The 27,915-nt window shown below is 45.6% G+C and overlaps 1 protein-coding gene across 1 annotated transcript in view; it reads right to left on the bottom strand.

The window, feature by feature from the left end:
- BMP3 (bone morphogenetic protein 3) overlaps positions 1–27,915 on the bottom strand; it is a 69,929-nt gene that overhangs the window by 18,305 nt on the left and 23,709 nt on the right. Inside the window, exons 3-4 of the mRNA XM_080409169.1 lie at positions 22,764–23,674; positions 2,126–14,835 (exon numbers count right to left, since the gene is read on the bottom strand). Coding sequence (XP_080265295.1) covers positions 14,644–14,835; positions 22,764–23,674 — 1,103 coding nt within the window. The 3' untranslated portion in view covers positions 2,126–14,643. The remainder of the gene's footprint in view (positions 1–2,125; positions 14,836–22,763; positions 23,675–27,915) is intronic.

The following is a 27,915-nucleotide window of genomic DNA, read 5'->3' as shown; positions in this document are numbered from 1 at the left end:
AAGAATGAGTGAGTTGGGTCCTATGTACTTGGACAAAAAAGGAATAGTGAGGAAATGTTTTATTTTATACACTGCGTCAGACCAGGAGCAACCTGAAAAGCAGTACCATGTCTTAAGAGCATGCAACAAGCACAGCAACATAGCCAAGGGCTAAGGTGCAAGGACTTCAACAGCTCTAGTCTAGTCTTACACACTTCTGTGAGTGCACCTTTAAGGTACTCCCAATGCTGGAGTTCAAGTGGAAATAGGTACGCTACATCTAGCTACAGACAGGTACAGTGTTCCCACACCACCATGCAGGCACTACCCAAGATTCAAAGCAGCACTTGTGTACCACAATCCCAACCATACCCATTTAAGCACTCAGACACCAGGCAGCTTCTGTTATCTGCAAACAGAGCAGGAAGAAACACTAGTCAGCTGTTACACAGGTATAGTCAGCTTGTTGGGAACTGGGATACAAGAATAATTTTTTGAAAGCACTGCTAGCAACATTTGACATATACCAACCCTGACAAGTTTCCAGAGCAGTCTTCACTGCTCCTTTAAAATTCTCCTTCAACTCAATGAAATGAAAATAGGTATCACTTCTGGTAAATGAAAGTTAGCATTATTTCTGCTATGTTACCAAGCTAAAACGAGTTTCTAAATCACACATCAGAAAGTTATTTGAAGGATCAGAGAAGCTTTAAAGGCAGGAAAATAATTCTGTTTAATCTCTATCCTGGCAGCAGCAGAACTCTGCTAGCTCCTGTGTCCCTGGAGCTGCAAGACCACCCATAACTGTGGGACAGGTTACCTCAGCTGGCTGACTGCAGAGAGGGGCTTCCTCCCACACCAGGGAGCATGTACCCCTCTTTCCTCTTCCCCATAACCCCCAGACCAAAGCAGCCCCTCCCGGGCTACCTGCTTCAGCCCCAGTGCCGTTCTAGCAGACCCCTCCTGGCAGCCTTTCTGACAGTACCCTGTTCCCAGTTCCCTCTGAAACACAACACACGGGGCTTGTAGAAGCACAGCTCTTTCTAAGGGCAAAGGCTAGCAGTTTTTTAGTAGGAAAGTTGAGGGTGGTATCATCTAACACACCCTGATCAAGAGAAACTGGGCTAAATGGTTCTTGAGGACAGCCTAAGAAATTCAGCCCACAAAGCAGTAAGAGCTAAAGTCCAGAGAGAAAATTCATTCCTATAAGCCTTCAAGAATTAAACCACACGACTGACCCCAGCCACATACTCTGTAAAAATAAAACCAAAGAACACTGGTTTCCAAGGAGCTTCAGCAAGTGGATCACCTCTCTTTATTGCTCTCCTGCTCTTTTTCATTCAAGTTGATAGGCTTCACCACTATGCAAAAAATATCCAGCTAGATTTACACAGACAACCAGGAAGATGTAGGAAGAAGTTCACAGTACAGATATACCACACATTAGGAGCCAATACATTTGTTACGCAGTCACAACCACGCACCAAATGCTTTCTGACACAAGAAGCCTGCAGCAGATTTACATTAACACAAAAGCACAGGCAGCTCCATAACCCTACACAAACCTCCCCATCCCTACACCTGCATGCTTTCAGAAATTATCTACCAGAAAACCCTGGACCAAGCCATTTGCTGCAGTCACAGGACTCACTGCAACATTTTATGAGACGACACGAGACAGGCTGAGAGTTTTAAGGCAAAAAATACCACCCCACCCAAAGACCTTCCAGACTACAGATCTGTCACCTCTCCACACAAAACATACCTGGCCACGATGTTTTCAAGTGGCCTGAAAATGATCAGGGATAGACCTGCATCTGTCAGTTGTTTGGCTAAGTGAGCCATACCTGAGCAGGGCTTCTCTGATGGACCCACAGACCACCGGCTGCCACCCCATGGTTACCCGTGTCACTGTACATGCCAAACCACTGTCCAGGAGAGCCACCTGGCCGAAACGCTGGCTCTTCAGCAGGACCCCGAGGAAGCATCTCCTGCTCCCAGCTCCAGTTTCCCCAGCTCCTCCTTCCAACCCCTGCCCAGGGAGGCAGGGACGCCCTCCCACCCACTGCTATTCTTTAAGCAAGAGAAGGGCCCGGAGCTGTGACTCGTCCCCGCTGTGACTCGTCACCCCAAGGCCCGGGCTCACCCAGCGCTGTGGGCCGCGGCCCCAGCTACGCAGCTCTCCGAGGCGGCCCCTCCACGGGCGAGGCCCAAGCACCGCGAGGCCCCGAGGCGTCCCCAGGCGCTGGCGGCCGCAGATGCTGAGGGGACGGCTGACGACACGGCTGACGACGGCCGGACCGCGGCAGCGGCCTCCAGCAGCCCGCCGCAGCGGCAGCAGCCAGGGTTGGGCCTCCCACACAGGACCGCAGCGGGGCCACGGGACCGCAAAGAGGCGCTTCACGACCCGGTTTACCTCACGCAGCCGCGGCTCGGGCTCCACACAGACCGACCGGGCCTTGCGCGCCGGGCAGCCGTTAAACGGAAGGCGGCAGGAAGGACCGCCCCGCCGACGGGCCCGCCCCCTCGCCTAGCGGTGGGGCGCCCGCGCGCCCTGCTGGCCAATTCTAGCCATGGCGTCCTGTGGGCCCTCATCGTCCCTAGTGGCAGCGGCACCTCGGCCCACCCACCGCGGGGCTCCGGGGGCTCGCGGGGGGTCTCGGCAAGGGCACGCCGTGAGGCAGCGCAGGAAGGCCCGCCGCCACACTCGCGGCCACTGAGGGTCACTTTCTTACGGTTACACCACTTTCTTACGGTTACACTGACAAAGGGCGTGGATAAGGCTACAAGCAACAGAAACACTGACCTTTCTGGCCCTTAATTCGCGTAAGGTATAGTGCTCGGGAGGGCAGCTCACGGGGGCGGCATGCAGTGCTGCTTGACTTTTATTTTCAGCTCACAGGCTCTTTTCAGAGCTCCTGCCCTGCGCTGTGCCAGCTGCCCTGGGCACCCGGGCTCCTGAGGGAACCCGTTGTCCTGAGACTCCTAAGCATACACTTTCCTTAGCATGAGGCTTGTAGGAGATTTCCAGCAATTTTTAAACGCTGTATCAAATGTGACGGAGTCAAAATAGGGCACTTTAAAAAGGCAGGGGTTTGTTTTTTTTTAACTTTATGATCTATAGATTGGCAAAGAGCACCGGTTCTCTGTCAGTTGCTTGGCTTTCCTTCCAATGAGGTCCCAGCCTCCTGGTGAGATCCTTCTGGAGATACTTCCCTCAACTACGTGGCCACAACGTCCCAAGGCCAGTGAAGAAGCTGACTTTGCCCGTGTCCACACCTGACGTACAGCGTTGCAGAGCGCAGGGAACCCTTGCAGACTGGTTTCACTATGTGTGGGGTCACATCCATTGCATGGGCCGTGGGAAAGGAACAGTGTGGTGAAACGGTGGTGCATGCTGCACGGGGCATCGCTTTGTCTGCAAGTCGATTCAGAGGCTCTGTACAATCGTCAGTCAGAATAAAGGCAGTAGAAGATTTTCCCACTGATTTTAATGAAAGCTGGATGGAGCCCGTAGAAGAAGGCACTAGCTGTTTGATGGTTTTGTTTGCCTGACTTGCAGCTAGCAAAGCCTGTGCAACCTCATGTTAACCATAAACAGTTGAAGAGGGAGCAGACTGTGGAAGCAGAGGCTTGCATCTCAAGCTATGCACTGGAAGCTAGTTCGCATCATTAAAAAGTAGATTTTCTTTTCAGGGTTTATATGAGCACTGACCATTGTAAGTATGCATGCATGTGTCATATCTCACACAGGTTGGGGTTTTTTTGTCATATATCTCTCCCCAAAAGAACCCCATACACCATGTTTGAGATGGTGTTTTCCCATTTTATTTATAAGTAATTACATAGGGTTTTTAAATGCAGAAATAGAAACATGATAGATTTAATACAACTAGCAATTAGATGAGTGCATCTTTAGAGTGTCGGCTGTTCACAAAGCAACCAACCATAGCCCTTCTTTAACTCACAGTTTAAAGGAATACATTTCCAGTGCATCACGTGTGCTGTGTACAATCACATTCCATAGAGCAGTCCAGATTCTTCACTCTGCATTGTACTTCTTGCCCCCATGATTCCGACAGGACTGAGACAGAAGAGGCCGTTCTGTGGACAGAGCCACTTTCCTGCAGCTGACTCACTCACCTGGATGCCCCACAGATAATGATTTCCCCACTAAACCTTTACTCAAATGTTTTCCAGTTTCTGCAGGCCCAAAGTATTTCTGTTCATTTTTTTTCCAGGCTGTATGCACAGGACTGATGATTTCCAGAAACAGAAGCAGATTCAGTCCAGTCTAAACATTCTTTGAACTAAACCAACCTGTCTGTAAAAGATAGCTGTACTTTAGACACCACCTCAGAACCAGAGAAGTTACTGTGTCATAAAAAAGGGGGGAAAAAAGGCATTCAGGCTGAGGGGGTTGAACAGCATGCTGCACATGGTGGGAGGTTGGAAAGAAACACTCAAGACCATTAGACTGTCCTTAGTGTTGCAAAGTGTGATATTATTTTAAATTTTGAGGTCAGTAGAAAATAGATTCTGACAATGATTTCTTGTGTGTTGTGCAAGGTCTCTCAGCATCCCTATGCACCGTCTTCCCTTTGTGTCGTGTCAGCTTTGCTTTTGTTTTGTAACTCCCTGAGAAATCCAGTTCTAACTGCACGCTCCTCCCCCACCCCCCCGGCCCCCGCCGTTGCTCTCTAACAAACACAGCTGTAATTGTGGTGTGGGTTTTTTTTTTTATTTATTTATTTGGTTTGGGTTTTTTTTTTGTGGTGGGTGTGTATGTAGGTGAAAGCTCATACCTCTGCCACTAGAGAAGGTGTCTCCGGAGGCAGGACAGGTGATGATGCTTTCTGACAGAGGACAGAGCTGAGGAGCAGACCGCCTGGGCTAGGTAGATGGCAGCACCTTTCCACAGCTCCCACATCAGAGCAGAGATGCAGGTGAGCACCAAGGAGAGACAAGCAAGCAGAAGCAGCAGTAGAGTGACAGAAAATTACCAGGTGTATGCTACCTACACCTAGTTTTTAGTGTAAGTGATGACTTTTCATGGAATCACTTACATTGGCAAAGACCTTTAAGATGATCAAGTCCAACCATTAATCCAGGACTGCCAAGTCCACCACTAAACCATGTCCCCAAGAACCACATCTACACATTTTTTAAACATGGCCAGGGAAAGTGATTCCATGACATCCCTGGGCACCTGTTCCAAGGCTTGACCACCCTTTTAGTGAAGAAATTTTTCCTAATATCCAGTCTGAACTTAACCTGGTGCAACTTGAAGAGGCTTCCTCTTGTCCTGTTAATATTTATGTGAGAAAGGAGACCAGCTCCCACCTCACTACAGCCTCCTTTCAGGTAGCTGTAGAGAGGAATAAGGTCCTCCCTGAACCTCCTTTTCTCCAGACTAAACAACCCCAGTTCCCACAGCCGCTCCTCATCAGGCTTGTGCTCCAGACCCTTCACCAGCTCCATTGCCCGTCTCTGGACACGCTGCAGCCCCTCAGGGTCTTTCTTGCAGTGAGGGGCCCAGACCTGAACACAGTATCTGAGGTGCAGCCCACCGGTGCTGAGTACGGGGGACGATCACTGTCCTGGTCCTGCTGGCCACAATCTTTCAGACACAAGCCAGGAAGCTGTTGGCCTTCTTGGCCCCCTGGGCACCCTGCTGGTTCATGTTCAGCCAGCCGCCAGCCAGCACCCCCGGGTCCTTTTTGGCTGGGCAGCTTTCCAGCCACTCTTCCCTAAGCCTGTAGCATTGCGTGGGGCCCTTGTGCCCCAAGCGCAGGACTCGGCACTTCTCCTTGTTGAACTTCATACAGTTGGCCTCAGCCCATCAGTCCAGCCTGTCCAGATCCTTCTGTAGAGCCTGCTGACCCTTATTGTGCAGTTCCACACTCCCCCCAGCTTGGTGTCACCTGCAAACTTACTGAGGGTGCACCCAATCCCCTCGTCCAGATCGTTGGTAAAGACAATAAACAGGACTGGCCCCAGTGCTGAGCCCTGTGGAACACCACCTGTGACCAGCTGCCAGCTGGCTGTAACTCCATTCATCATCCCTCCTTGGGCTCGGCCATCCAGCCAGTTTTACCCAGTGTAGAGTACACCCATCCAAGCCATAAGCAGCTCATTTCTCCAGGAGAATGCTGTGGGAGATGGTGTCCAAGACTTTACTAAGGTCCTGGTAGACAACATGCACAGCCTTTCCCTCATCCACTAGGTGGGTCACCTTGTCATAGGAGATCAGCATTGTCAAGCAGGATTTGCCTTTCATAAACCTGTGCTGGCTGGGCCTGATGGCCTGCTTGTCCTGTACATGCCGAGTGATGGTGCTCAGGATGATGTGCCCCATAACCTTCCCCGGCACCGAGGTCAGGCTGACAGGCCAGTACTTCCCTGGATCCTCCTTCCTGCCCTTCTTGTAGATGGATGTCATGTTGGCTAACCTCCAGTCTGCTGGGACCTCCCCAGTTAGCCAGGACTGTTGATAAATGACGGAGAGTGGCTTGGTGAGCTTTTCCACCAGCTCTCTCAGTACTCTCGGGTGGATCCCATCCGGCCCCACAGACTTGTGCATGCCTAAGTAGAGCACCAGGTCACTCACCATTTCCTCCTGGACTGTGGGGACTTCATTCTGCTCCTCCTCATTCCTGTCTTCCAGCTCAGGGGTCTGAGTACCCTCAGGGTAACTGGGCTTGCTGTTAAAGACTGAGGCAAAGAAAATGTTAAGTACCTCAGCCTTTTCCTTATCCTCTGTGGCAATGTCCCCCTCGCATTCAATAAAGGATGCAGATTATCCTTGGCCCTCCTCTTGTTTCCAACACATTTGTAAAAACATTTTTTGTTATCTTTAATGGAAGCAGCCAGCATGAGTTCTAGCTGGGCTTTTGCCTTTCTAATCTTCTCCCTGCATAACCTTAAGACATCCTTACAATCCTCCAGAGTTGCCTGCCCCTTCTTCCAAAGGTGGCAAACTCTCCTTCTTTCCCTGAGTTCCAGCCAAAGCTCTCTGTTCAGCCAGGCTGGTCTTCTTCCCCGTCAGCTCATCTTTCAGCACGTGGGTACAGCCTGCTCCTGCAACTTTAAGACTACCTTCTTTAAGAATGTCCAGCCTTCCTGGACCCCTTGGCCCTTCAGGACTTCACCACATCCTTGCAGCTGCCCCTTCAGGACTCATGGAGAGTGGGGAGGTTGGCCGCCCAGTGCAGCCCAGCTCTGCTCCCCTGATCTGTTGTACTGTTTGGTTGCTGCCCTGATCTGGCTGGTATCCTTGCAAAGGGTTTGGGATTTCTGCTGCCTCTCCCTGCCAGCCACAGTCCCTGACTGCATTCATCGGAGCTGTTGCCGAGTCACACCCCACTGCCTTGCCGGCAAAACCGGTGACCCTTTTTCAGCCTTGGCCCTCTTTTGTCAGCTTGTTGGCCATTCATTTATCAGTGCCAGCACTGATCCTGACTCCAGCTCACCCCATTTCCCCCTGTGAGTGCCCAGCAGTAGGTAACGTATGCGTGGAAGAGACACAGTAGTAACCTGGCACAGGCCCTCTGGAAGCATCTTATTTCCATTTTTTCTGTCTCATGACACAAACAGATGACTTAGGAAAAAGCTGCTGTTCCTGGGCCCCTGCTGCATTTCTTCCATTCTTTCTTAAAACTAAAAGCTTTTGGTAAAAGAACCTGGGAAAGTGTTTGGTATGAAGCTCATCATTCCTTAGGAATTGCTGACTATGAAAACACCTGCACTGCCTTTGATAGACTGTCCTGGTTTCAGCTGGGATAGAGTTAGTTTTCTTCTTAGTAGCTGGTGCAGTGCCGTGTTTTGGATTTGGTGTGAGAATAATGTTGATAATGTATTTTTAGTTGTTGCTAAGTAATGTTTATACAAAGCCAAGGACTTTTCAGTTCCTTAGGCCCTGCCAGTGAGAAGGCTGGAGGGGCACAAGAAATTGGGAGGGAGGAGACCCAGGACAGCAGACCCGAACAAGCCAAAGGGATATTCCATACCACAGAACATCATGCTCAGTATATAAACTGGGGGGAGCTGGCAGGGCTTGCTGATCACTGCTGGGGGACCGGCTGGGCATTGGTTGGGGCAGAGGGGTAAGCAAATCTGTGGTGGGTCACTTGTTGTTTCCTTCTCTTCCCTTTGGATTTTATTTCTCTCCCCTTCTCTTTCCTTTCCATTACAATTATTCTTATTCTTTCAATTATTAAACTGTTCTTATCTCAGCCCTTGAGTTTTACCTTTTCCTGGATTCTCCTCCCCATCTCTTGTGGCAGAGGAGTGAGTGAGCAGCTGTGTGGCACTCCTTGGTTGCAGGCTGGGGTTAAACCATGACATAGGTGAAAGAGACAAAGATACCTTTGCACAGCAAATTTCTCTTCTATGGGGCTCATCGAGGACTGAGTAATCTGAAAGTAGCTGAATTGTTGAGGCTAGTAATATTTCTTTTAAAAATTGCGTGCAAACTAGTGACAATCAGCATGGTATAAATTTGCCTGAATCACTTGTAAATCAGAATCATCTGCCAATAAAAAGGGGAAGAAGTAACCTCAGTGCCCCAAAGGTTTGAATTCCTACATAAAGGGGTGCGGATGTTATAATGTGTAAGCCTGTAAGTTTTTTGTATTGAACGAGAGGAAACAGCCATCCTGACACATGGAGACTCTCTGGGATTGTGGGCAGGTTGGACTCAGCCAGATGTGGACAGGGTGTTTCTCTGTCCCACAGGGTCTGTCTCTCTCCTCACGCTAAGAGCTGCTCTCCTGCTGGAGAGGCTGGCAGGGTCCTGGCAACTTACTCTTGAGTGGGGGAAGCAGCACGGAGCAGATGGGCCACTGTGCACTGCAGTGGCTGAAATGGAACTGGGTTTCAGGTACAACTCCACTCCATGATTTTTGCCCAGTTATTGGGGCAGCAGGAGAAAACATTGCCTCCCTTTATGCCAGATTAGTCCCTGGCTTTCAAGACTAAGGTCAGGTCTTTGTCCTGGAAAGGAAATGGATGGGCTTCTCTGTCCATAAACTGCCAACAACATCCAGAGGTAGCTCAGGATTTGAATGGTCTCACTTGCAATGAAAAGCAGGTGAGACGTCTTTCTCTTCACACTATGCAACCACTTCTCTCCAGGCAGACACAGCTTTCCCCTGCTGTGGTCCCTAGGACCTTGCAGTGAAGCAGTGAGTTGTTTTATCGCTACACGACCAAATGGGAGCTAAAGTCCCAAGAGACTTAAGCCCCTTGCTGATTGTTGAAGGCCATCTGGAGAGATGTTATGTAGCTTTGGGTTTAGACACCCCTGACAGTTTAACAGTTTGAGTTCCTCGAGATTATGCAGAAAGTGTGGGAAAGAAGAGACAATTAAAGGCAGCCTTCTAGGCTGTAGTGTAGTGCGCGGCCCTAAACTCACCCTCCCTACCCATTTTTTGCAAGGCAGCACAAGGCTGGTGCTCTGTATCTCTTTGAGTTCCGTGTGCTTGAACATTGCAGTAAATTATTTTGCCTCCTGTGACAGGTTTGAGCATTTCTGATTGACTTCTTTTTGATCTATGGATGAATAAGCAGGAGTAAATCAAGAGATACAGACAGATGTGCATGCCTTAATATGCCTGTTACCAAACATCATTTCCCAGTTTTGTTTCTCACCACTGAAGCGGTTGCACATCGGTGCTTGGATAAATGGTTCCTACGGATGTGATGCTCCTTAAGTGCATAAGATGTGTTGAAGCAGAAGACCAAGGAAAATGGATTTGCACCATGTTACAATTAACATATTTTGTGCATGGTAGAGTTTTAGGGAGAGAGGGGAGGCAGTGCTAAAGAGGTAGGATGCAGCATGAGTACAATGAGGCAATTCCTCCCACAGGTGGAAAGCAAGGAGGAGGCTGCGCAGAGAGCAGACTCGAAGATGTGAAATTAATGATAAAAATTTGACATTGGGAAAAGCTTTTTTTTAAAAAATAAGATTCTAAATTAGATTCAGCTCTTTGTTTGCTATGGTTTTTTAAATTCCTTGGAAATCTGGGTAACTTGGGGCTTGCTAAAAAGGCTCATATATAAGAACAGGATTCTCTGGTCTGTGTTGCAGGAAGGGAACCTCAAAGTGAAATAGGAAGCTGAAAAGAGGGAAGCATCTCTTCAGAAAGACCTCATGAAAATTCCACAGGGCAAGAAAAAATGTGTTGGGCTTTTTTTGTGTGTGTGCAAGCTTTGTACATCAAAGCCCTGTTTCTCCACATCCTCTGAAACACACGTGTGACCTCCTTGCGTGAGGTAAGATCTAAATTCCAGCTTTCTGGGAGAAGATTGTTCCTCTTCAAAATAAGCATATAAAATCCTGAGCCTTGCTCAGAAGGAGGGGGTTAGTGGTTTGGTATAGAAGGTTTGATTTGTGAAGGATTTACCAGCAAGCAAACCCTGCTTGGGTGCTTTCGCACCCCACTGTGCTTTCCTGTTGTTCTGTGCAATGATGGAGTTCAGGTTTACCAGGGGCTGTAAGCACCTCTCTGTTAATAACTAACATCCCTCTCAGCAGCAGTGATCAAAACATGAGGCAAGCCTGGAGCAGCTCCCTGAGCTGCAGAAGAAAATGCATCTGTAAGTTATGATCCTTAAAGTGCCAGGCACCTTTCTTTAAGTGCAACATGGGGGTTGAGAAAGCGGGGAAGGATGTGCGGTATCGTCGTGCCCAAGACAGGCTCTCCTGCCCATCCATCCATAATCATGTGCAGCTGTGACCTGCCTTCCTTGACCTGTTATATCCCTGTGGCTTGGGAACCCAGGCTACCTCCAGGCAAGAGGGCAGGATATTACTCTGAGACCCCAACGCAAAGTTACCTGCTGGGTTGGGCTGGCAGGGAACAATCAAGCAGTCAGAGGCATCCAAAATTCCCTCGGAGTCAGGGTCCCCGCTCTCACCACACTCTTGTAATGAGAGGCAAGACATTACTTCAAGCAGGAGAGCTCTTGCTGGGGCAAGTCATGCCATACCTGGAGGGCAGGTACCTGCCCACCGACACCTCTGGGCCTTCAATCAGGCCTGGTAACCTCAGCAGCTTCTTAACTGTCATACTAGCTAACCTTTAACTGAATCCATAGCACCCACTCCCTCACCACTCTGTACTTTGCTCTGTAAAGATGATCTCTGAATGGCCTTTGCAAACAACCACTCGAGATGGATGCATTTCCAGAGAACATGCACACAGAAAGCAGCAAGAACTTTTATGGTCTTGGAAAGATCTGAGTACCACACAGGAAAAAAAATGGATTTTCATGTAAAAAGTGATTTTATTTTATATTTTCTCCAGAGTTCCTTGTGAAAATTTCCATTACTGAAGGGAAAAAAAATACAAATCAGGCAAGCTTATACATCAGTAGTGAAACATGCCCTTCACAGTGTGGCCGTGATCTGTCCTTGCAAGCCTGACTACAGTTCTAGCATTTCACCTTTGAAACAATAGAGAAAACTGTACTGTCTAAAGAGCACTGAGATAAAGAAGGAACCATTAAGAGAACAAGATGGCCACAGATATAAAATAAATTAAAAGCATTTGTAAAAGTTTCTTTTCATATACAAAATAACTTTTCTTTTCTGGGGGTAATTTTTATTTTTTTAAATTGACATTGTCTGTACAAAGATTAACCTTTCAACAGAAACATTTAAAAGGTCTGTTTTTACAAGGAGAAATGGGTTGCTAAACAAAACGTCAGTCTCCCGCACACTGCTGAGCCTCTCCACAGATATGAGTGCGCAAAGCTTTTGGGCCAGCCCTGTGGCGGAGCACAGTCATTTGCAACCCCAGGGCTGCTCAGCACCTCATGAAAGGCGCTCTGCTCCTTGCAAGTTCAGGGCCCCCAGACAAAGGAAAAAAGAAGAGCCTGCCTTGTGACCCTGTTCAGCGGAACAGGATCATTAGTTCTAGTGGGCAATTCTCCTGGGCCAAGGTACCACATTGCAAGTTTTATTTTGCACTCTATATTTTGCACACTTACCGTGAGATTCCCCATTCAGCCTCCAGGAGCAGGATTTTCAAGAGCTCTCTACAGCTGCCTCCTCACAGCCTGCTCCTCACTGGGGACTTTGCTCCCAGAAGAGCCTATCTGAAGAGCGAACTTGCCCAGCTGAAGACATTCTCCTGCCCATCTTCTGAGCCAGGCATAAAAATTAATGTGCAGGCATCAGATACTATGTAAGTAGATGGGAAGCAGAGCCATTTATCAATAAATAGTATTTAAAAAAACAGAACAGTGGGAAAAGCCCCCTGTGCTGATCTGAGATTAAAATGGTGATTAATAACATGAATTGGAAATTATTTTGAGGTCCCTACCAATACAATATATACAGAAATAATTGCCTGTGTGATTAATACATTACTGATGCAAGACATGGGTTTACGTAGAAAGTTTCATTTACAGATACAAATGCAAAACAAGTCATGGGCATAAAATGTCTCACTTCTATGTGGTTAATTGAAGAGAACACTCTTAGCTTAGAGTTGGAAGAGGCAGATCACATTTTATGTGGAAGACTGTAGCTATTCTACACGATATGGTTCATGAAAAAGTCTGGCTGTATCCCAGTGAATGCCAAGCATAACATATCCATGTTTGTTTTCAGGTGATGCATTTAAGGCCACTTCCAGGCTGTCTCACTACAGCACTGGAAAGCATTGCCTGTAGTCTCAAACCCGGCTTCAGTCCCAGGGAGCGACTCAGAGCATGGCTGCCCAGACTGCTGTGCCAGGAAAACACCTGTATTTAGTTAGTGCCTCTGTTCTGCAGTGCAAAAGTTGGGAAGCTGGGCTGCCAACATCCTATTCTGATCTGGGTAACTCTGCTAACATCCAAGGGGTGGGCCAGGGTGCATCCGACCTCTGCACTCTCCTCTGAGGAGCCCCATTCCTGGCACTGCTTGTGATGGACACTGTTCACAAACTGAGCTGTGTTTGGCTCAGTCCCATCCTTCTGCCCAAGAGCCAGCCACTCCCAATTCATCCCACCAAGTGGGAGGCTGGGGCTCAGCGATTCCTCACTTTATAGGGTCCCCATTCCCCCAGAATTTTCCTGGGGGACTGACTGCCCTTCTCTGAGGCAGCAGCCTCATTTGCAGCAGGATAACCCCCGCATCCCTCCTGGGGGGTCATGATGGCACCACTGACCAAAAAAAAGTCAATGACTGAGTGTTTAAACTAGCCTCAAATAGCTGTGAAGCTGCAAGAAGGCATTTATGTAGGAAAACTGTCGTCACCTTCAATATGCTAAGGAATTGCTGACTCCAGAGTAGAGAGTTTAACTCTCTTGATGATGGGGAATTAATTTATTCCCTATGAATATCTGCTCTTTAACTACACTATTTCAGAGAGTCAGTTACAGGCGTAACTTACGGAAAAGGCTGTTTGACCTTTACTCTTAGCGCAAACTAAAACATCGCTCCTGTCACCCAAAAGTGCTTCAAAAAGCATCACCCTCTACATATTGTGCTGCTGGAAATGGCACCAGGGTTCTGTCTAAAGTACTTCTGTGAACATTTACTCCATAGCACAAAAACCTTTTTGCAGCTGTGCCTGAGATTGATTGGATGTTTTCTTTCCTGCTTGTAGTTTCTCAAATGAATTTTTAAAAGACATCTTAAACTGACAGCATAGGTACAACAAATTTCATTTTCAGGAATGTGAACTGAGATAAGGAGGGGAAATCTATTATCTGATTAATTTAACAATCAAAACTCACCAACCAGAGGCAGTTTTGATCACATAGTTATAGTGAATGCCTACAGATAAGAATTATGCACCAAATAATTTCAGTTTAGGAATCAACTACCATGATTTACTCACAGATTATTTGCAACTATGTTCTAGAATTGTGTTGAGAACAAGTCACTCAGCCGCTTCACTGAGTGTGATACTTTCATACCCTTGGCCTGCTGCGTTTCTACAGTGGCACTGAGAGAAAACTCTTCATTTCTGAGGTACTGCAATTATGCACACAGCACTGTGTTCTGTGTTCTTCCAACCAAGGATACTGACATCTAATAAGCTGAATTATAAACCCTATGTCAATTAAAATGAATACACACAGGCTATCGGTGACACGTCCTACCAAGAAGATAGGTGTGTAAGTTGGATTGTCAAAGGCTCTTAGGATGTCAGATTTGTTTTTCTTCCTTGCTGCACTACTCAATAACCTAAGGCAGAAAGCTTAGTTTTAACATGAAGAATAGTACATTTCTAATCTCCTTCCCCATCAGTCACCATAAGAACGGAGATAAAAATTAACAGCTACTGCTGCTTCCAGAATCTTGCACAAAAATAAATCAGTATGTCCTTCTGGCAGTCTCAAAAATCTTGAAGAGTCTTCTGCAAATTCCTCTTTCATCTCTCAATTTTGACAGAAACAGTCAGTCCCCACTGCCAAAACTTGTGTCTCAGTCAAATTCAGAGATGAACGAAGTTTGTATTCTCCTTCCTTGGAAATGCTATTTGGTTTCCATTCCATTTCCATCCTCACTGTTTGGATCTGTTTAAATTTGTTGGTTTGTTTATTGTCCAAAGGAAATGCATTGGCAGTGCAAACAAGTAGGTATGATGAAACACCTCCCCCCCACCCCTGCCCCAAACAGCGAGTGATTACCTCAGCATTTCAAAAGGGTCTCCTGAGATGTTATCTGCATGCACAGGATTCCACTGTCATGTTGGGGTACACCTTAAGAACCACGTTTTTATTTTCGTCAAAGAATAAGATACTAAGAGAAGACATTTTGTCAGGAACGCAGCAAGGCTCGGGAATGCCTGGGATGACCCCGACGGCTCTCACTATGCTCTGGATGGTGGCATGGTTGGATGGCTTCAAGGCCTGCAAGAGAAAGATACAGCAGAAAATGTAACTGCACCCATGTTAGAATGGACCCAGATATTCTAGAACAAAACAGGTTTCTCGAAGAAGGGCCCTGTGGAGAGCCCACGCCTGTGGGGACAGCTAATCTGTCTTCTACTCAACCATTTCCGGTTGTCACCATAGCTGTTCTGAACCAGCAGCAGGGAATGCGAATCTGGCCTGGTTCTTTTGACCACTGGATGCAAATGTTGCTCCACCACTTTCAGCTCAAGCATCTTTCTGGGGGCAGGGGCTTGGACTCTCCCTGGGATGTGCCTTCCCAGGAAGATGCCCAGGCCAGTGGACCTTGCAGCAAGGTGTACCTATAGGTCAAGGTAGTCTCTTCTGAGAGAATTAAGTTACAATGTGGGCTGCGATTTAGTCCTGTTCAGCTGGCAGGGAGGCAGTCAGTGTGCTAGCAGGCCAAGTCATTAGGGAAGTGAAAGAAATGTAATTTGTAGGCTGGGAAGTCTAGCTGGTGGAATGCTAGGAAAAACAAAAGGGGGTAAAACACATGCAGATGAGAGAATTCAAGTACTTTATGCCATGATGCTAACTGTTACAGTTTGTTCTCGTGTACGGTTAGGTTGTTTTGCTTGTTCTTCCATGCCAAATCACTTCTCGTTTGTAGTATACATCATCAGTGACATTGCCAAGTAACTGACCCTCCAAATCCTGTGTCAGTTGTTCCTCATATTAAGGTGACATTTTTCTCCAAAGGACAAAGTTTCCTGGATTTATACCCACGTAAATAGGATCACACTTTGGTTTGATATGAACAAAAAGCAAATCTGACCAGTGAGATAACTGTATTTCTTCACAAAACCAGAATACATTAATACCCTCATAAAAATAATAATGAATATATTCATAGAAATGAAAAATACTAAGCTTTACCTCTTAACCCTCAAACCATTCCAAATCCAAGCATCTGTATGAAAGACAGGTGAGCAAGAAAAACACACAAGATGCAGGTTTTAGCCAGAGACTTTTGATTTTGTAAGAGTGAAATTTTAACAATGCATATTAGAGCCCTTTTAATACATAGAACCTGGGAATCACACAGTACAATATGCTCAGACAGGTGCCACCGAGAAATAGAAAGAACAAGATCACTTGGGCCAAATTGCTGTGACAAGCAATTTGTTTGGGGAAAAATGAGTCTTAAGGGTTCACCTACCCAAGGTGAAAGTCTTAATGGCCTTGCATTCAAAAAGCACAGGAATAACTGTGAGATTCCAGTTCAGTGTATTGTTTGTGTAGCGTGTTAGTACATTTAAGAGCAACTGCTTCCAATTCTGCTGGCAATACACGCGATGTCTAACTTGTCCCTACTGACGGTAGCATAGCTTACAGCTAATGCCAGCTGTATTTTCCTTCCTTCTCATGGAGACAGCTGTTCCCTGAATTCTGACAGAAATGGATCAGAATGGACTTTTTCTGTATCATATTGTTGAAACTGATCTCAAAAGAGAACTGCAACCACTTGACACAGAAATGAACAGGATTCACTGGGGAGCGTTCGTCTCTTCTTTATGTACATGTCAGACATAATTTGAATGTTTTTCTTCTTTTCACGAGGAACTTATTTTGTCTGCAGGAAGGCTGAGCAACAAATGGTGCCAATCCTACACATCCCTTGCTAAATGCAGACATTACACAGAGCTTAATCTTTTTCCCCTGTTGCTGTTTGTTTACTATCATAGCTCATCGGATGAATGAGATGCAGGGCTGTGGTGATACTGTGTTTAAAATACAAATGCAAAGCTTGTCACATCACCCTCATAATGGTCGTAGACTTTCCCAGCACGGTTACAAAGATATTACTCTCCATCTAGGTAGCTGATTTCAAGACAGACATTTCTGTGTGCTTGTTTTGAATTCAAGAGTATCTATACTCCTCAGCAGTAGTTGATAGTGTGTGCTAATCTAAGACAAAAATGTCTTAGTTTAGCACACAACGCAGATTTCTGTATCATTGCTGTCTGCAAAAGGAAGCGAAGGCTCCGGTAGCATCCAGGCTTGTTTCCTTACTCAGCTGTAGTGCAGCACGCTCCACAGGAAAGAAATGGGAGCCAAACAGACCTCCTGAGCCTACTGATCAGACATCAAAAGGTAGAACATCTATCGAGATCCGTTTCCCACTGCCAGTAGCAGTGGAATTAAAAACAGGCCTCCCCATATGCTGTGTTAAGGTCTCATTAGAAACCCTTCCCCTTCAGATATGGAATCCATACCACTAAAACACTAAATTGCACAGAACCAATTTCAAGCATTGCCTTGGTTGTTGGTTGGAATAGCCCAGATACATTCAGTCACTGTATGCTACAAGAAATATCTCTGTTTAATACAGGTATTGTACAATACAGAAAATTCTCCATACTGACTTGAAGTCTGTCTTGGATACACTGCCCCTGGCCCTTAAGGCATGCTCTTGAGGACAAACAGCCTTGGCGTTAACTCTGCTTCTGCCAGTGGGAATTTAACTGTGATCAAAGTAAAATGCAAAGGCATGCACTTCTCAGAAAGCTGAAATCCCCCTTGGAGTACTGAACTGGTGTAACGCCCTGACCGAGGAGGGTGAGTTAGGCTGCTGCCTGCGGGCCACCTACACTCTGTCCAGCACGTGGTCACAAAAAGCAGGCAGCGACTTTCTTTTAGGAGGGCAAAAGCAGGGGAGGGCCAGAGGAGTGGTGGGAGGAAAAAGTGCTGAGCTGACTCCAAACTGCCAAATTTGTGAATGAGTCCAGCTGTGGCTCAAGCTGCACCTGCTAAGCCGCACACATCCTTGGGAGACTTGCTGCCCTGTTGAATTTCATTAGGGATGTATTATGAGCAGGGCAAAAGATGTCTGTTACAAGCTTTCATTCCTGACCTGGGAGAGGGTCTGCCTGGCCTGTACACTCTGTGGCATTACACAAGCCCAACACAAAGCAGTCAAAGGGCCTAACTGAAATCAGGGAAAGGGCAAGGCCAGAAAATTTGGGTGGAAAGGGGAGGAGGGGGAAGAGGCACATCTGTTCATAATTACCCAACAGGTCATCAAGTTTAGGAGCTTGCCCTCAGCAAGGGAACATTATATACCCATAGGTACAGATTAGTTTGTTATTGCCTGACAGTTAGAGTGTCATTTTGCAAACACCGTCTTATTAGTAGCACCAGATATAACACATGGCTCAAGAGTAAGACACGGGTCTGGAAGATGCTCACTTCCCCTTTTTATGTAATTTAGCTTTTCACTTGCTTTGAAAAACAAGGTCGTTTTCGTTTCCGTGATTTAAAAAGTGCATAAAAGGAACAATTTGGATTCCAGCATGGACAGAAATCTACCAATTGCTGTCAGGGAACCACACACAATGTGTTTCAGTAACCTGCTCTCTTAACAAATTAGCTCACTCTGCAGTACATGGCAGCAAATATTCAGCTTTGCAGTGACTGAAGAACTATAATGCACTGCTGCTGTAATTCTTCACCCAACCGAGTTAAGAAGAGTTTCACACAGAAAGTTCAGATTACACCTTTCAGCAGGAATTTGTAGAAGAAAACCAGCATCCTGGTTACGGCCTCACAGGCCTGCACTACAGGCTTAGTTCATGGCGCTCAGACCTTCTGCTTCATGTCAACGCAGTCATTTACATTCTGTGCTTTATTTGCATACCCACCTCTCCTGTTTATTTCTCACCTTTTTTCTATTATAAGCTTTTTCCAGGGCAGGGACCACTTCTGATAGCACGTACTGGCAGAGGGGTGAAAAGGAGGAGAAATAACACTCCTGTGGGACTGCTAGACTCAATTACTGTGAGAACAGTAGGCCATACCACAAGTCTACTTATCAGAGGAGATGGAGTTAAACTACAACATCTCAGAGGCCGATGCTACTATCCACAGGAAATTAGAACCTGAATTTGGCAGAAAAAAATTTGGCTGCACACATCTGAAAATCTTCTGATGCAGAGTGTAATACCTCAAGCGAATTACCCAAAGATGAACAACTTGCAGGCAAAGCTGGAACTCGTCTTTCACCCAAGCAATACCTGTTAACCACTGTGTGCACTGTTTGTACCTCTCTGTGATGCTCTGGAGTGTCAAACATAAGTTTAAGCTTCGTTTTGCCTCTTTGGAACTACTGGTACTGAATTAATCTTGGGACGTTTTACTTGCAGAAGCATTTGTATGGCTCACTGTATTTCTTTCCACAGGTTTGAAGTTACTCTGGGAACTAAGCCCTGAGTTTATGGAGCATGTTAGGGAATTTCCAGTTGCAGGTGCTAACAAAGGCTCTGTGTGAGGAATAGGAACCTTCTTATTACAGTGCTTCTTTATCATTACTTTTCGTTTCTGAGAGTTTATCTCCATGAATATACATTATGCTTTCTGCTGCTGGAAAATCTGTCTTCTCAAAGTCTGACCTCGACTCTTAACGAGAGACTTCTGTCTTAAATTCATTTCCTATCAGCTCTCAGCAGGATTAGATTTCACTCGGAGCAAGGAGAGATCAGTAACAAGGGCTTCTAAAAACACCACATCCCAAAGTTTTTTTGAGAACATCTTTTTTCTTGAGCATGCACATTATTGAGCAATCTGAGTTTCAATCCAGACTGTAGGAGCTACAGGCAAAGAGGGTTCTTCCCAGTCTCTGCATCAGGCATTGGCTAACCCTGAAATATATGCTACGTGTTGACTATTAAAAGAGAGCTTTTCTGCCTCAGAAAGTAGAAACGTATTTTGCATGCCTACCAAATGTAAAAAAAAACCCACAAACACAACATCTCTAGTCACTGGGTTGAAACTGTTACTCTCCAGCAAGTGCTAGATCCTGGGAGTTCATCAGCACCTCAACTATCACCTACTTTGAGAGCCAAGAAAGCCAGACCTGATAACCTTAGGAAATGTGAACCTAAACATTTCTGGACTTATAAGACACTATCAAGACTTTCTTAGAAGCTGCTATGCTGCCCCACTGCTCTGATCATCAGAAATACCAGGAACTTGACTGAAATGGTCTTCTAGTAGCATTGAATGTCCAACATGTACTTGACTCTTTGCTTTGTTTCATTTCTAATGCTGATGGTAGCCCGTAGCAGGTGTCTTATTTTAAGTGAAGAATATTTCAGGGGCCATGACCAGCTGAGCTGGAGACACTTTTTTTTTTTTTTTTTTTGCATTCCTTCATTCCTTTGAACCAAAGTACTTTTAACTCTTCTGGTTTAAGTTTCATTTTCTCCTAAACAAGAATCAGAGCAATGCTCTTTTATGGTCAGGATAAGGTTTTTATAACTAAAGCTGCAAACAGAAATGCTAACCCAGTGTCGCATTAAAGGAGAATGGGGTAATTTAGCAGGAAATACACCCACCCACCCACCGCCTTCCAACTCTGTCACTGAGGTGAGAGGTTGGGTGCAGCTAGGGTTAAATTCTAGGTGATGTCAAATTTACCGCTATCAGTCCAGTCACGTTTAACATGTATATTAAACTACCACGGGTCTGGATACACTGATAGCAGTCTGCACTGCCAGTCCAGTCATGCTCATGAACTAGCACGGCCACACCCTAGGGTACGGTTGTGTTCAATGAGAAACTGTTGATGACCAGCTACTTAACAGCGCAGCTTTATTAGCAACAGATAGACAAGTTCTTTGGATTGCCAGTGATAGGGACTGTTTGCAAAAAGGCACGTTCAAGTAAAATATTGTAAAGTCTAAAATGTGTGGAAAAGTTACAATACAGCCTGGCCACAAATATTAAAAAGTAACTCTCTAGAGATATTTCTAAGCTTCCCAAAGAAGTACTTAGTTTAAGTCTCACCCAAGGCGTCCCAAGTGGGGGAGAAGCAAGGCTCAGCCTGTCAGCTGGTCCCAGAAGTCAGTCTTGGTGGCGTCTTCCCTTCACTTGTTCTCAGTGGTGTTTTCCCCACTTGTCCCCTCATTCGTTCACTTTTTATACTCTTCTTACTCTCAGGTAGAGCTTCAGTGACTCTAGTCTTACATTCCTTTACTATGATTGGTGTAAAATTCTCTTGCTTTCATTTAAAGGTACAGTTCATTTTAAATTTACTGTGCATGCTCCCTGAGCAGGGGATTCACTCTCTTTGGGGGGGCCATGTGAGTAGGAGGTCCGACCTCCCACTACCACAATTATTTTACCCTAGCATCCTTGAGTTTCATCTCTTCAGCAGTTTGCTTTCTTTTAGCATTTAGTATGTCCTTGTTAGAAAGCTTATCTTTTCTTTGAAGTGCTAAAGGAGCCTAGTTCCTGACCATCTCTCGCAGATAATGAGCCTCTTGCTTGGTCTTTGCCACAGTTGTTGGCCCAGCAACAGACATCTTCTCATATATTTTGCAGCCGCTATTCAGCTTATTGGCTGTATGATACCATCACATTCCCAGTCCTGCAGGGAGTACAGCAGAGCCTGGCTGCGGTGTCTCCACTCCGTTCCACCCTCCACTGCTCCTCTAGGATAGCAGGTTGTATGATTTTAGGGAACTGTGGTGACGTAGATTCCGTGCACGCCAACTGTTCGAAAGTGGCAACTGTATTTTTCCCTAAAGGGTTGTTATAATATTAGATCTGTAATTCCCCCCTCCAAGCAATTGTACAACACCCAGTCTTAAGCAGAGGGTTACAGCAATCATTTTTGTAATTTACATGTCCTTAAAGCTAGAACGGAAGAAGTCCAGGTCCGGCGCTTTTAGAATTTCTAACCTGCATACCAAGTTACTGGTTTGACAGAGCACGGTTCCCATCAACAATAAAGTAAAAGGCTCAATGTGATGTATTCAAGGGTAATGTGAATGGTCAGGAATGACAGGTATCTCTTCCTGTTCCCTTTCATTTTCTCCTTTGATCCGAAACCTGAAAGCCTGCCATTGCAGTTGGAGGTAGTCAGGTAAGACTCTCTTTCAAAGAGAGACTCCTGCCTTCCTCAGCTTGCTTCCTCTGGGCTCCATCCCCTTCAGTACATTTCCCCACTTGTAATTTTCAAAGGGTGACTCCCTTGGGTCCTTAAGCCACCAAAATGCCACATAGATTTCAGAACTGACTGCTGAAGTTTTGCTGAGGCAGAAATAAAGTTTCCTGAATGTGAGGTTATGGTGGAACCAAAAGCCCTACCTTTACTGACATGTCCCATAGGCATTATTTCTGCGTACCCCTCATTTCAAGCCAGTCTCAAATACTGCATCCTACTTTCAGGTTTCAGTAGACTCCAGGCGGGGTCCATGCTGCTAATAACGACACTGGGCATTTGCTTTCAAAGAGCTGAATTCATCCACCAAAGTCACAGGCCTCAAAGCACATCACCCTTTCTCGCTATCTGCATGCAACAATCTCACACAATCCAGAGAGTATTTCAAAAGTCAGTGGGCTGGAATCCATTGCTTTTGGATTCACTTGGTCTGTCATAGAAGTTTGACTCTTGCTTACACTTAGAGCTTCCCAACCACTCCCATAGCTCCACAGAGTCTCTATGTCATCGTGACAGTCATAGCTCATGAGGCACACATTTTTCCTGGAGTGTGCCATGCTGACCAACACCAGCATGAGTCTGGCAGCAAAGACTCCTTTGAGGCATAATGACTACTGTCTAATAAGCACTTTTCTGGATCTGGCTCGTATTATGTTTATTAGACAGGTTAATAACAAGTTCACACATCATAAGCACTATTCAGGAAATGTTTTATGGCAATTTGGGTTCTGGACAAAAAAGCGACTAATTTTTTTTTAATTACCTTTACAAGCCTGTCTTTTTACTAGCTGTCCAACCACCACTCCTTGCAGCATGAGACAAAGATATCACTTATTTACTAGATCTGAACACGTAAGAGGTAACCAGCTGCCTTTTACTGACACAGGAGAGAAAATGCATAGTTTACAGTAATAGACAGTGCAAAAGAATCAATAGACTGTACCTTTGGAATTGGAAACTGGCATTCCCCCGAGCAGTAATAGGCATCGAAGGATTTAGGGGAAATAATCCACTCACTCCAGCCGATGTCTGCAAAATCCACCTTGAGATAGCGCCGGGCGCAATACCTTGGCTCATTCCACTGCTTCCTCCTTGCCTTCTTCAGTGTTTGCTCATCGAACTGGAGAGTCTGGCTCTTCTGGTGGTGATTCTTCCTCTGCTTTTTCTTACTCTTTGCCCTCTCTGCTAACCGCGGCTGGAAGGTTTTGTAGGGCTTTCTGTCTTCCCATCTCTCATCCTCATTGTACTGGTACTCAGCTCCTGGAAGCTCATTATTCTGCAATGGCAACAGGATGTTTGCAGAGCGTTTTCGCCGCCACCTCCTAAGGCTGCTCTTCACGTGGTTTTCTGGCCTGGGAAAAACCCTTGCCAGAGGATGATGGTGTCCTTGCAAACTAGAGACAACATTCTCTGGCTCTGAAATAGCAGAATCATTGGCGTAAACCAGAATGTAGGGTTCATAGTGAGAAGGTGCCCTTTCCCAGGGGTGATGGTGGGTCAGATCCATCCTGACACCGATCAGGAGTTTGTTGTTTTGTTTTGCTTCATGCAGGAGTTGAGTGATATCCTTCCACTGCCAGGAAAGGACATCCTGGTAAGCAGCAGAGACATTTATTGGGAAGCGTCCCAGGCTCTGAGTCCGGTTCCCTACAGAAGAAAAGGTCCAAACTGAAAGATGTATCTGATTTTCAGGTCTCCTGTGCCTGTGATGAGAACAGCCTTCAGACTGGGAACAGTTCCGCTTAGCGTGCAGCAGGTCACCAATATAGTAATACACCGAAGCTGACAAGATGTTTTCAGACTCAGTGAGCGATGTCAAGTTAAAAACGTACATCTCCTGGCTTTCAGAGCTCCCTAGAAGAAATACTTAGATAAGAATATAGACATTTCAAAATTATATAGAGAAAGGACTGAGCCCATTGCTTTCTAGGGTATACATTAAGTTCATGGGAAATTTTCACACAGTGCTGTGGGAATGGGTTTAGGCCACTATTCAGAAAAATAACCAAGCTAGTAAAACGATGGCCGTAAATCACACCCCTTTGATCTGGTTTCCTTGTAATACCTATCTCCATCCAGAAATACTCACACATTTAATATTGCTCCTCTGACTTCAGGAAACAAACTAGGTCACAGGAACACAGCTCAGTAACAGACGCACTAAGGACTTTCTCATGCAGAAATCTGAGCATTGCCATAATAAGCTTTTGCTCTTTTGTTTTCATTTTTCTGCAACATTGCCAAACCCCTCCCTCTCAAAATGCACTTAGGTGACTATGGCTGCTCTGTCCTGAGTGAAGAATCATCTTTCTGTATGAAAGACAGCTGGGACATCAATGGCACTGAATCGTGCCTCAGTCCAGACCAAGCTGAAGCTGGAGAAAGGCTCACACTGGCTTTGCTAGGCACTGGACTGTCTGTAAACTTCCATTATCCTGTTGAGTCACAGCCTCACTGGAAAGAAAAGATTTGCTTCCATACTAGTAGAGGCTTAATGTGGCAGTGAGGAGGAGGAAAAGCCTGGATTCAAACAGAGCACAATTCTCAGTGTTGGCACAGGTTTTGGAGTTGTACTGGCACATAAGTCACTTAAGCTCCCATCTCCAAGCCAAAAAAAAAAAAAAAAAAGGCAAAACCAAAAAAAAAAGCCTAGCTGGTTCCTTTACACCTTCCACTGTGATCCACTGTGATCCAGGCCTCACCTACAACACAGACTTCAAGGCCTGGATGGCACCTATTCTTAGCTTCTAAAGATTTCGAAGATACTCTTAAAGAGGGACTCAAACCCAGGTAACATTTGGTACAGCTATGTGTGTATATCAGGATGCAAAACGGGTAAGGAAACACAGAAAGCACTACATATTTCAACAGCTAAATGAGAAGATAAATCCAAATCCTGTGCTACAAAGGATGTTTCCTCTCAGTATTAACCATTCCTCCATTACAGTAAGACCAGCTTAGGGCCCCTCAAGTGGTCAGTGTTCTCTGCATGCACAACTGGGTCTTCATGACCCAGAGCCCTTTGCAACAGCAAGGTTAGAGTCAAGCACAGAAGGAAGCATAAAGTTACTGACAACAGCCTCGCATACAAAGAAGGAATGCGTCTCGCCTCTGAAGATGTGGGGAGAAGAAATACCAGGGCAGAATCACTGTTTAAACATTTTTAGGGCTTGGATGTCAGCTCTGGAGAAAGAGATGACTCACCATTTATAAAAAGCTAAAGACACACAAGCCGGTCTGACAGCTTTTTGGCTAAGCCAGATGCTAATCGTGACTGAAGATTCCCTCTAGAATAATTAGACCCAGGACTGCTTCAATTGTACTGGGTAATTTTATTCATTCCATCTACGACACTTCATCAATTTTCATGCCAGTCAGAGTTAGAAAGTATTTACTAGCATAGCTGAAGGTAGGTGGACAGTACTTGAGCAAACCCAATAACCAAAAGACAGCCAGCCCACAATGTCTTGGATTTGGGGGGCAGTGGCAAAACGCACCCACTTGCCTGGCGCAGAGGGTAACAAGCCAAGGATAAACCTTCCTCATGGTTGGGATGTTACTGTATCATCAGGAGGGATGCAGGGGACAGCAGGGTTTCCACAGCTGTGAAATCAGAGAAGTCAACCTAACCACAGGCATCTTGCACAAACCCAAAGATGCACTCCTACCACAGGCTGATCTGTGAAAACAGATGGCCGGCTACTTTAATTAAAAGGATGCAACAGAAAGGCTTGGGCATAAGTTTAATTTTTATTTTAAAACTTCCTGCTTGGACTGCAGCTACGTCTGCCCTTTCAGAGTGAAAGAAATACAGGCCTAAATGTGAAGGTACTATTGAGAGCTATAAACCCAGGCTGTATGGAAAAGTCAAATATAGTAAAGCAAAGGTATGGTCTGCAGCCCCCCCAAAGGGCTAGAAACAACCCAACACATTAGGGAAACAAAGGAACATGGAGTTAAATGCTTCTTTGACATCATGGCAGGTCAAAACCCTCTCTGGAGGCTGAAGAGAATTCATAGTTCACAGAATTTTGTAAGAGCTTTGCTATTTTTTTTTTTAATTTGAAGCAATGACAAGCATAGAGGTGCTCACGGACTAGGAATAAGAGCCTCTCTGCTTCTACCCTCAAAATACTGTACTAAGTCCCCTGCCCAAGCAAGTGAAAACATAATTTCTGGTACTGATCTTTCAAAGATTGTGTCAGCTCTGTGTTCTGGGTGACATTCTGTGCTTCCAGCCCGCAATATCCCAACTGCTAATGCCATTCAGGTAAGTCCAGCAAAAGACTGTATTCTCCCTCCTCCTCCCCATTCCCACCCCAACAATCTAAACGGCCTCTTCTTCTAAACATTTTTTTTCTCATCAGTATTTTAACTCATACACTAAAAAAGCAGGAATTAGTTTCACTGGGAAGAAGAACCCTTCTCCCCAATGTATCACATGCACTTCTTCATGCAGTTACGGAGAAAACAACATACACTTTTCTCAGTGAAATGGGGCGGGGAAGGCCAAGTCCTTTATGGAAGACACCCTTGTTTACACATTCAGCCCAGCCTGATGGTGGATCACACAGGTAAGTTCCCAATAGCTGAAAACTGACATACCAAACCCAACCAGTTTCTAGCTATTAGTTATGCCTGGGGAACTAGATTTTCTCTGAATTCAATCCTACTTTTAATTCCTCAAGCCAAAACCAGCTGTTTATTACATTTGTACTAAAGCACACACGAGGACCTGACCTCTGCTTGGTTTGCGATCGCGACTATAATACGGTTAATATGTAATTCGGCAGAGCACGAAGTACATCAGTCTTAGGAACCAGAATTTACAATGTCTCATAAGCACCCATTAAAGAAGTTATTATCTGAATCACTGTTGTATGTCGAATGGCAAGTGTTCATTTTAATTTTTAGTAAGAATTCCACTTAACGAATACTTCCTGTTCTAAATTGGCATATTGCAGCAGAACACAAACCAAGCTGCTTTTATTTGTAAAGAAACCCTAGATGGCGTGAAACAGACACAGGAGGAATACATAGTTTTGATTAAAAGCAAAACTCAAGACGCCCCTCTCAGCATGTAACTGTACCCCCAAGATGGGTACTCACAGCAGGTGGTGCTATTTTCTCACTGAATGATCTCTGTGCTCAAATGACTCCAAGACTTTCTGTATCAGTCTGCAACATCATCTTGAAACTAATTACTAGTAGCCAGAAGAGATATCTACAGATTCACTGGCTTCTGGGTCAGGAAAACCCAACCATGTGACCCAGGTTTCTGTCACCAGTTAGGAACAGTGTCGAATACATCCGTCATGTGATGGCAAAACCTGACTCTCAGGTGTGAGCAACGCACAGAAATGAGCATTCTTCAGGCCAGTCATTGCCCTTAAAAATAACAGACATCGAGGAAGATTCAGCTTTAGAATACCTACAAATGCACCCTTTCCTCAGGAAAATTTCATTTCACTTAAATGAAACTTCCTCCTTAAACCCACAGGACAGAAACTACTGAAAATCTGTCCCCACAATAATGTAGTTTAAACTATTAGCTGAGGACAGGAGCATAGTTTAAACTTTTCACCAGTGTCAGGAGGTGTCAAGGAGCACCTAACAAAAACTTCACTGTGATGTGGGAAGCTTTCCACAAGCCTCATCCAGCTTTCTCTACTGTCACCTGAAGTTCTACTTACTGGTGTGAGCTGAGGCTTTAGTCTTTAGAATGACTTATGCTGGTAATTCCTCTAGTTTTTAGAATGACTTACACTGGTAATTCCTCTCATATAAATTTGACTGACTGATTTCTCCCTTCGCTAATCCCAAAAATACCCAAACAAAACCCCAAGCCAAATCCAAGTAGGGCTTTAATTCTAATACCTTGCTCAGTAAATGGTGTTTCATAGAATGCAGCCATCAATGGCTCAGTGTTAAATGCAGGGCAGGAGAGGGCCAAACCACAGTTTGAAGTCCACCAACACCTGCTCAGCAGCCAGCAGAAAGAGGCAGAATGACTAAGCACAGCTAAGGCCTCTGGCCAGTTTTCCCTCTATGACAAGACCTTTAAGGTCTCAAAGGCAACAAGATCCTCTTGCAAC

This window comes from Falco punctatus (assembly GCF_963210335.1).
Source record: "Falco punctatus genome assembly, chromosome: 1".
NCBI lineage: Eukaryota > Metazoa > Chordata > Aves > Falconiformes > Falconidae > Falco > Falco punctatus.
The sequence above is the reverse complement of the archived record's forward strand: the minus strand, read 5'-3'. Positions and strand labels throughout refer to the sequence as shown.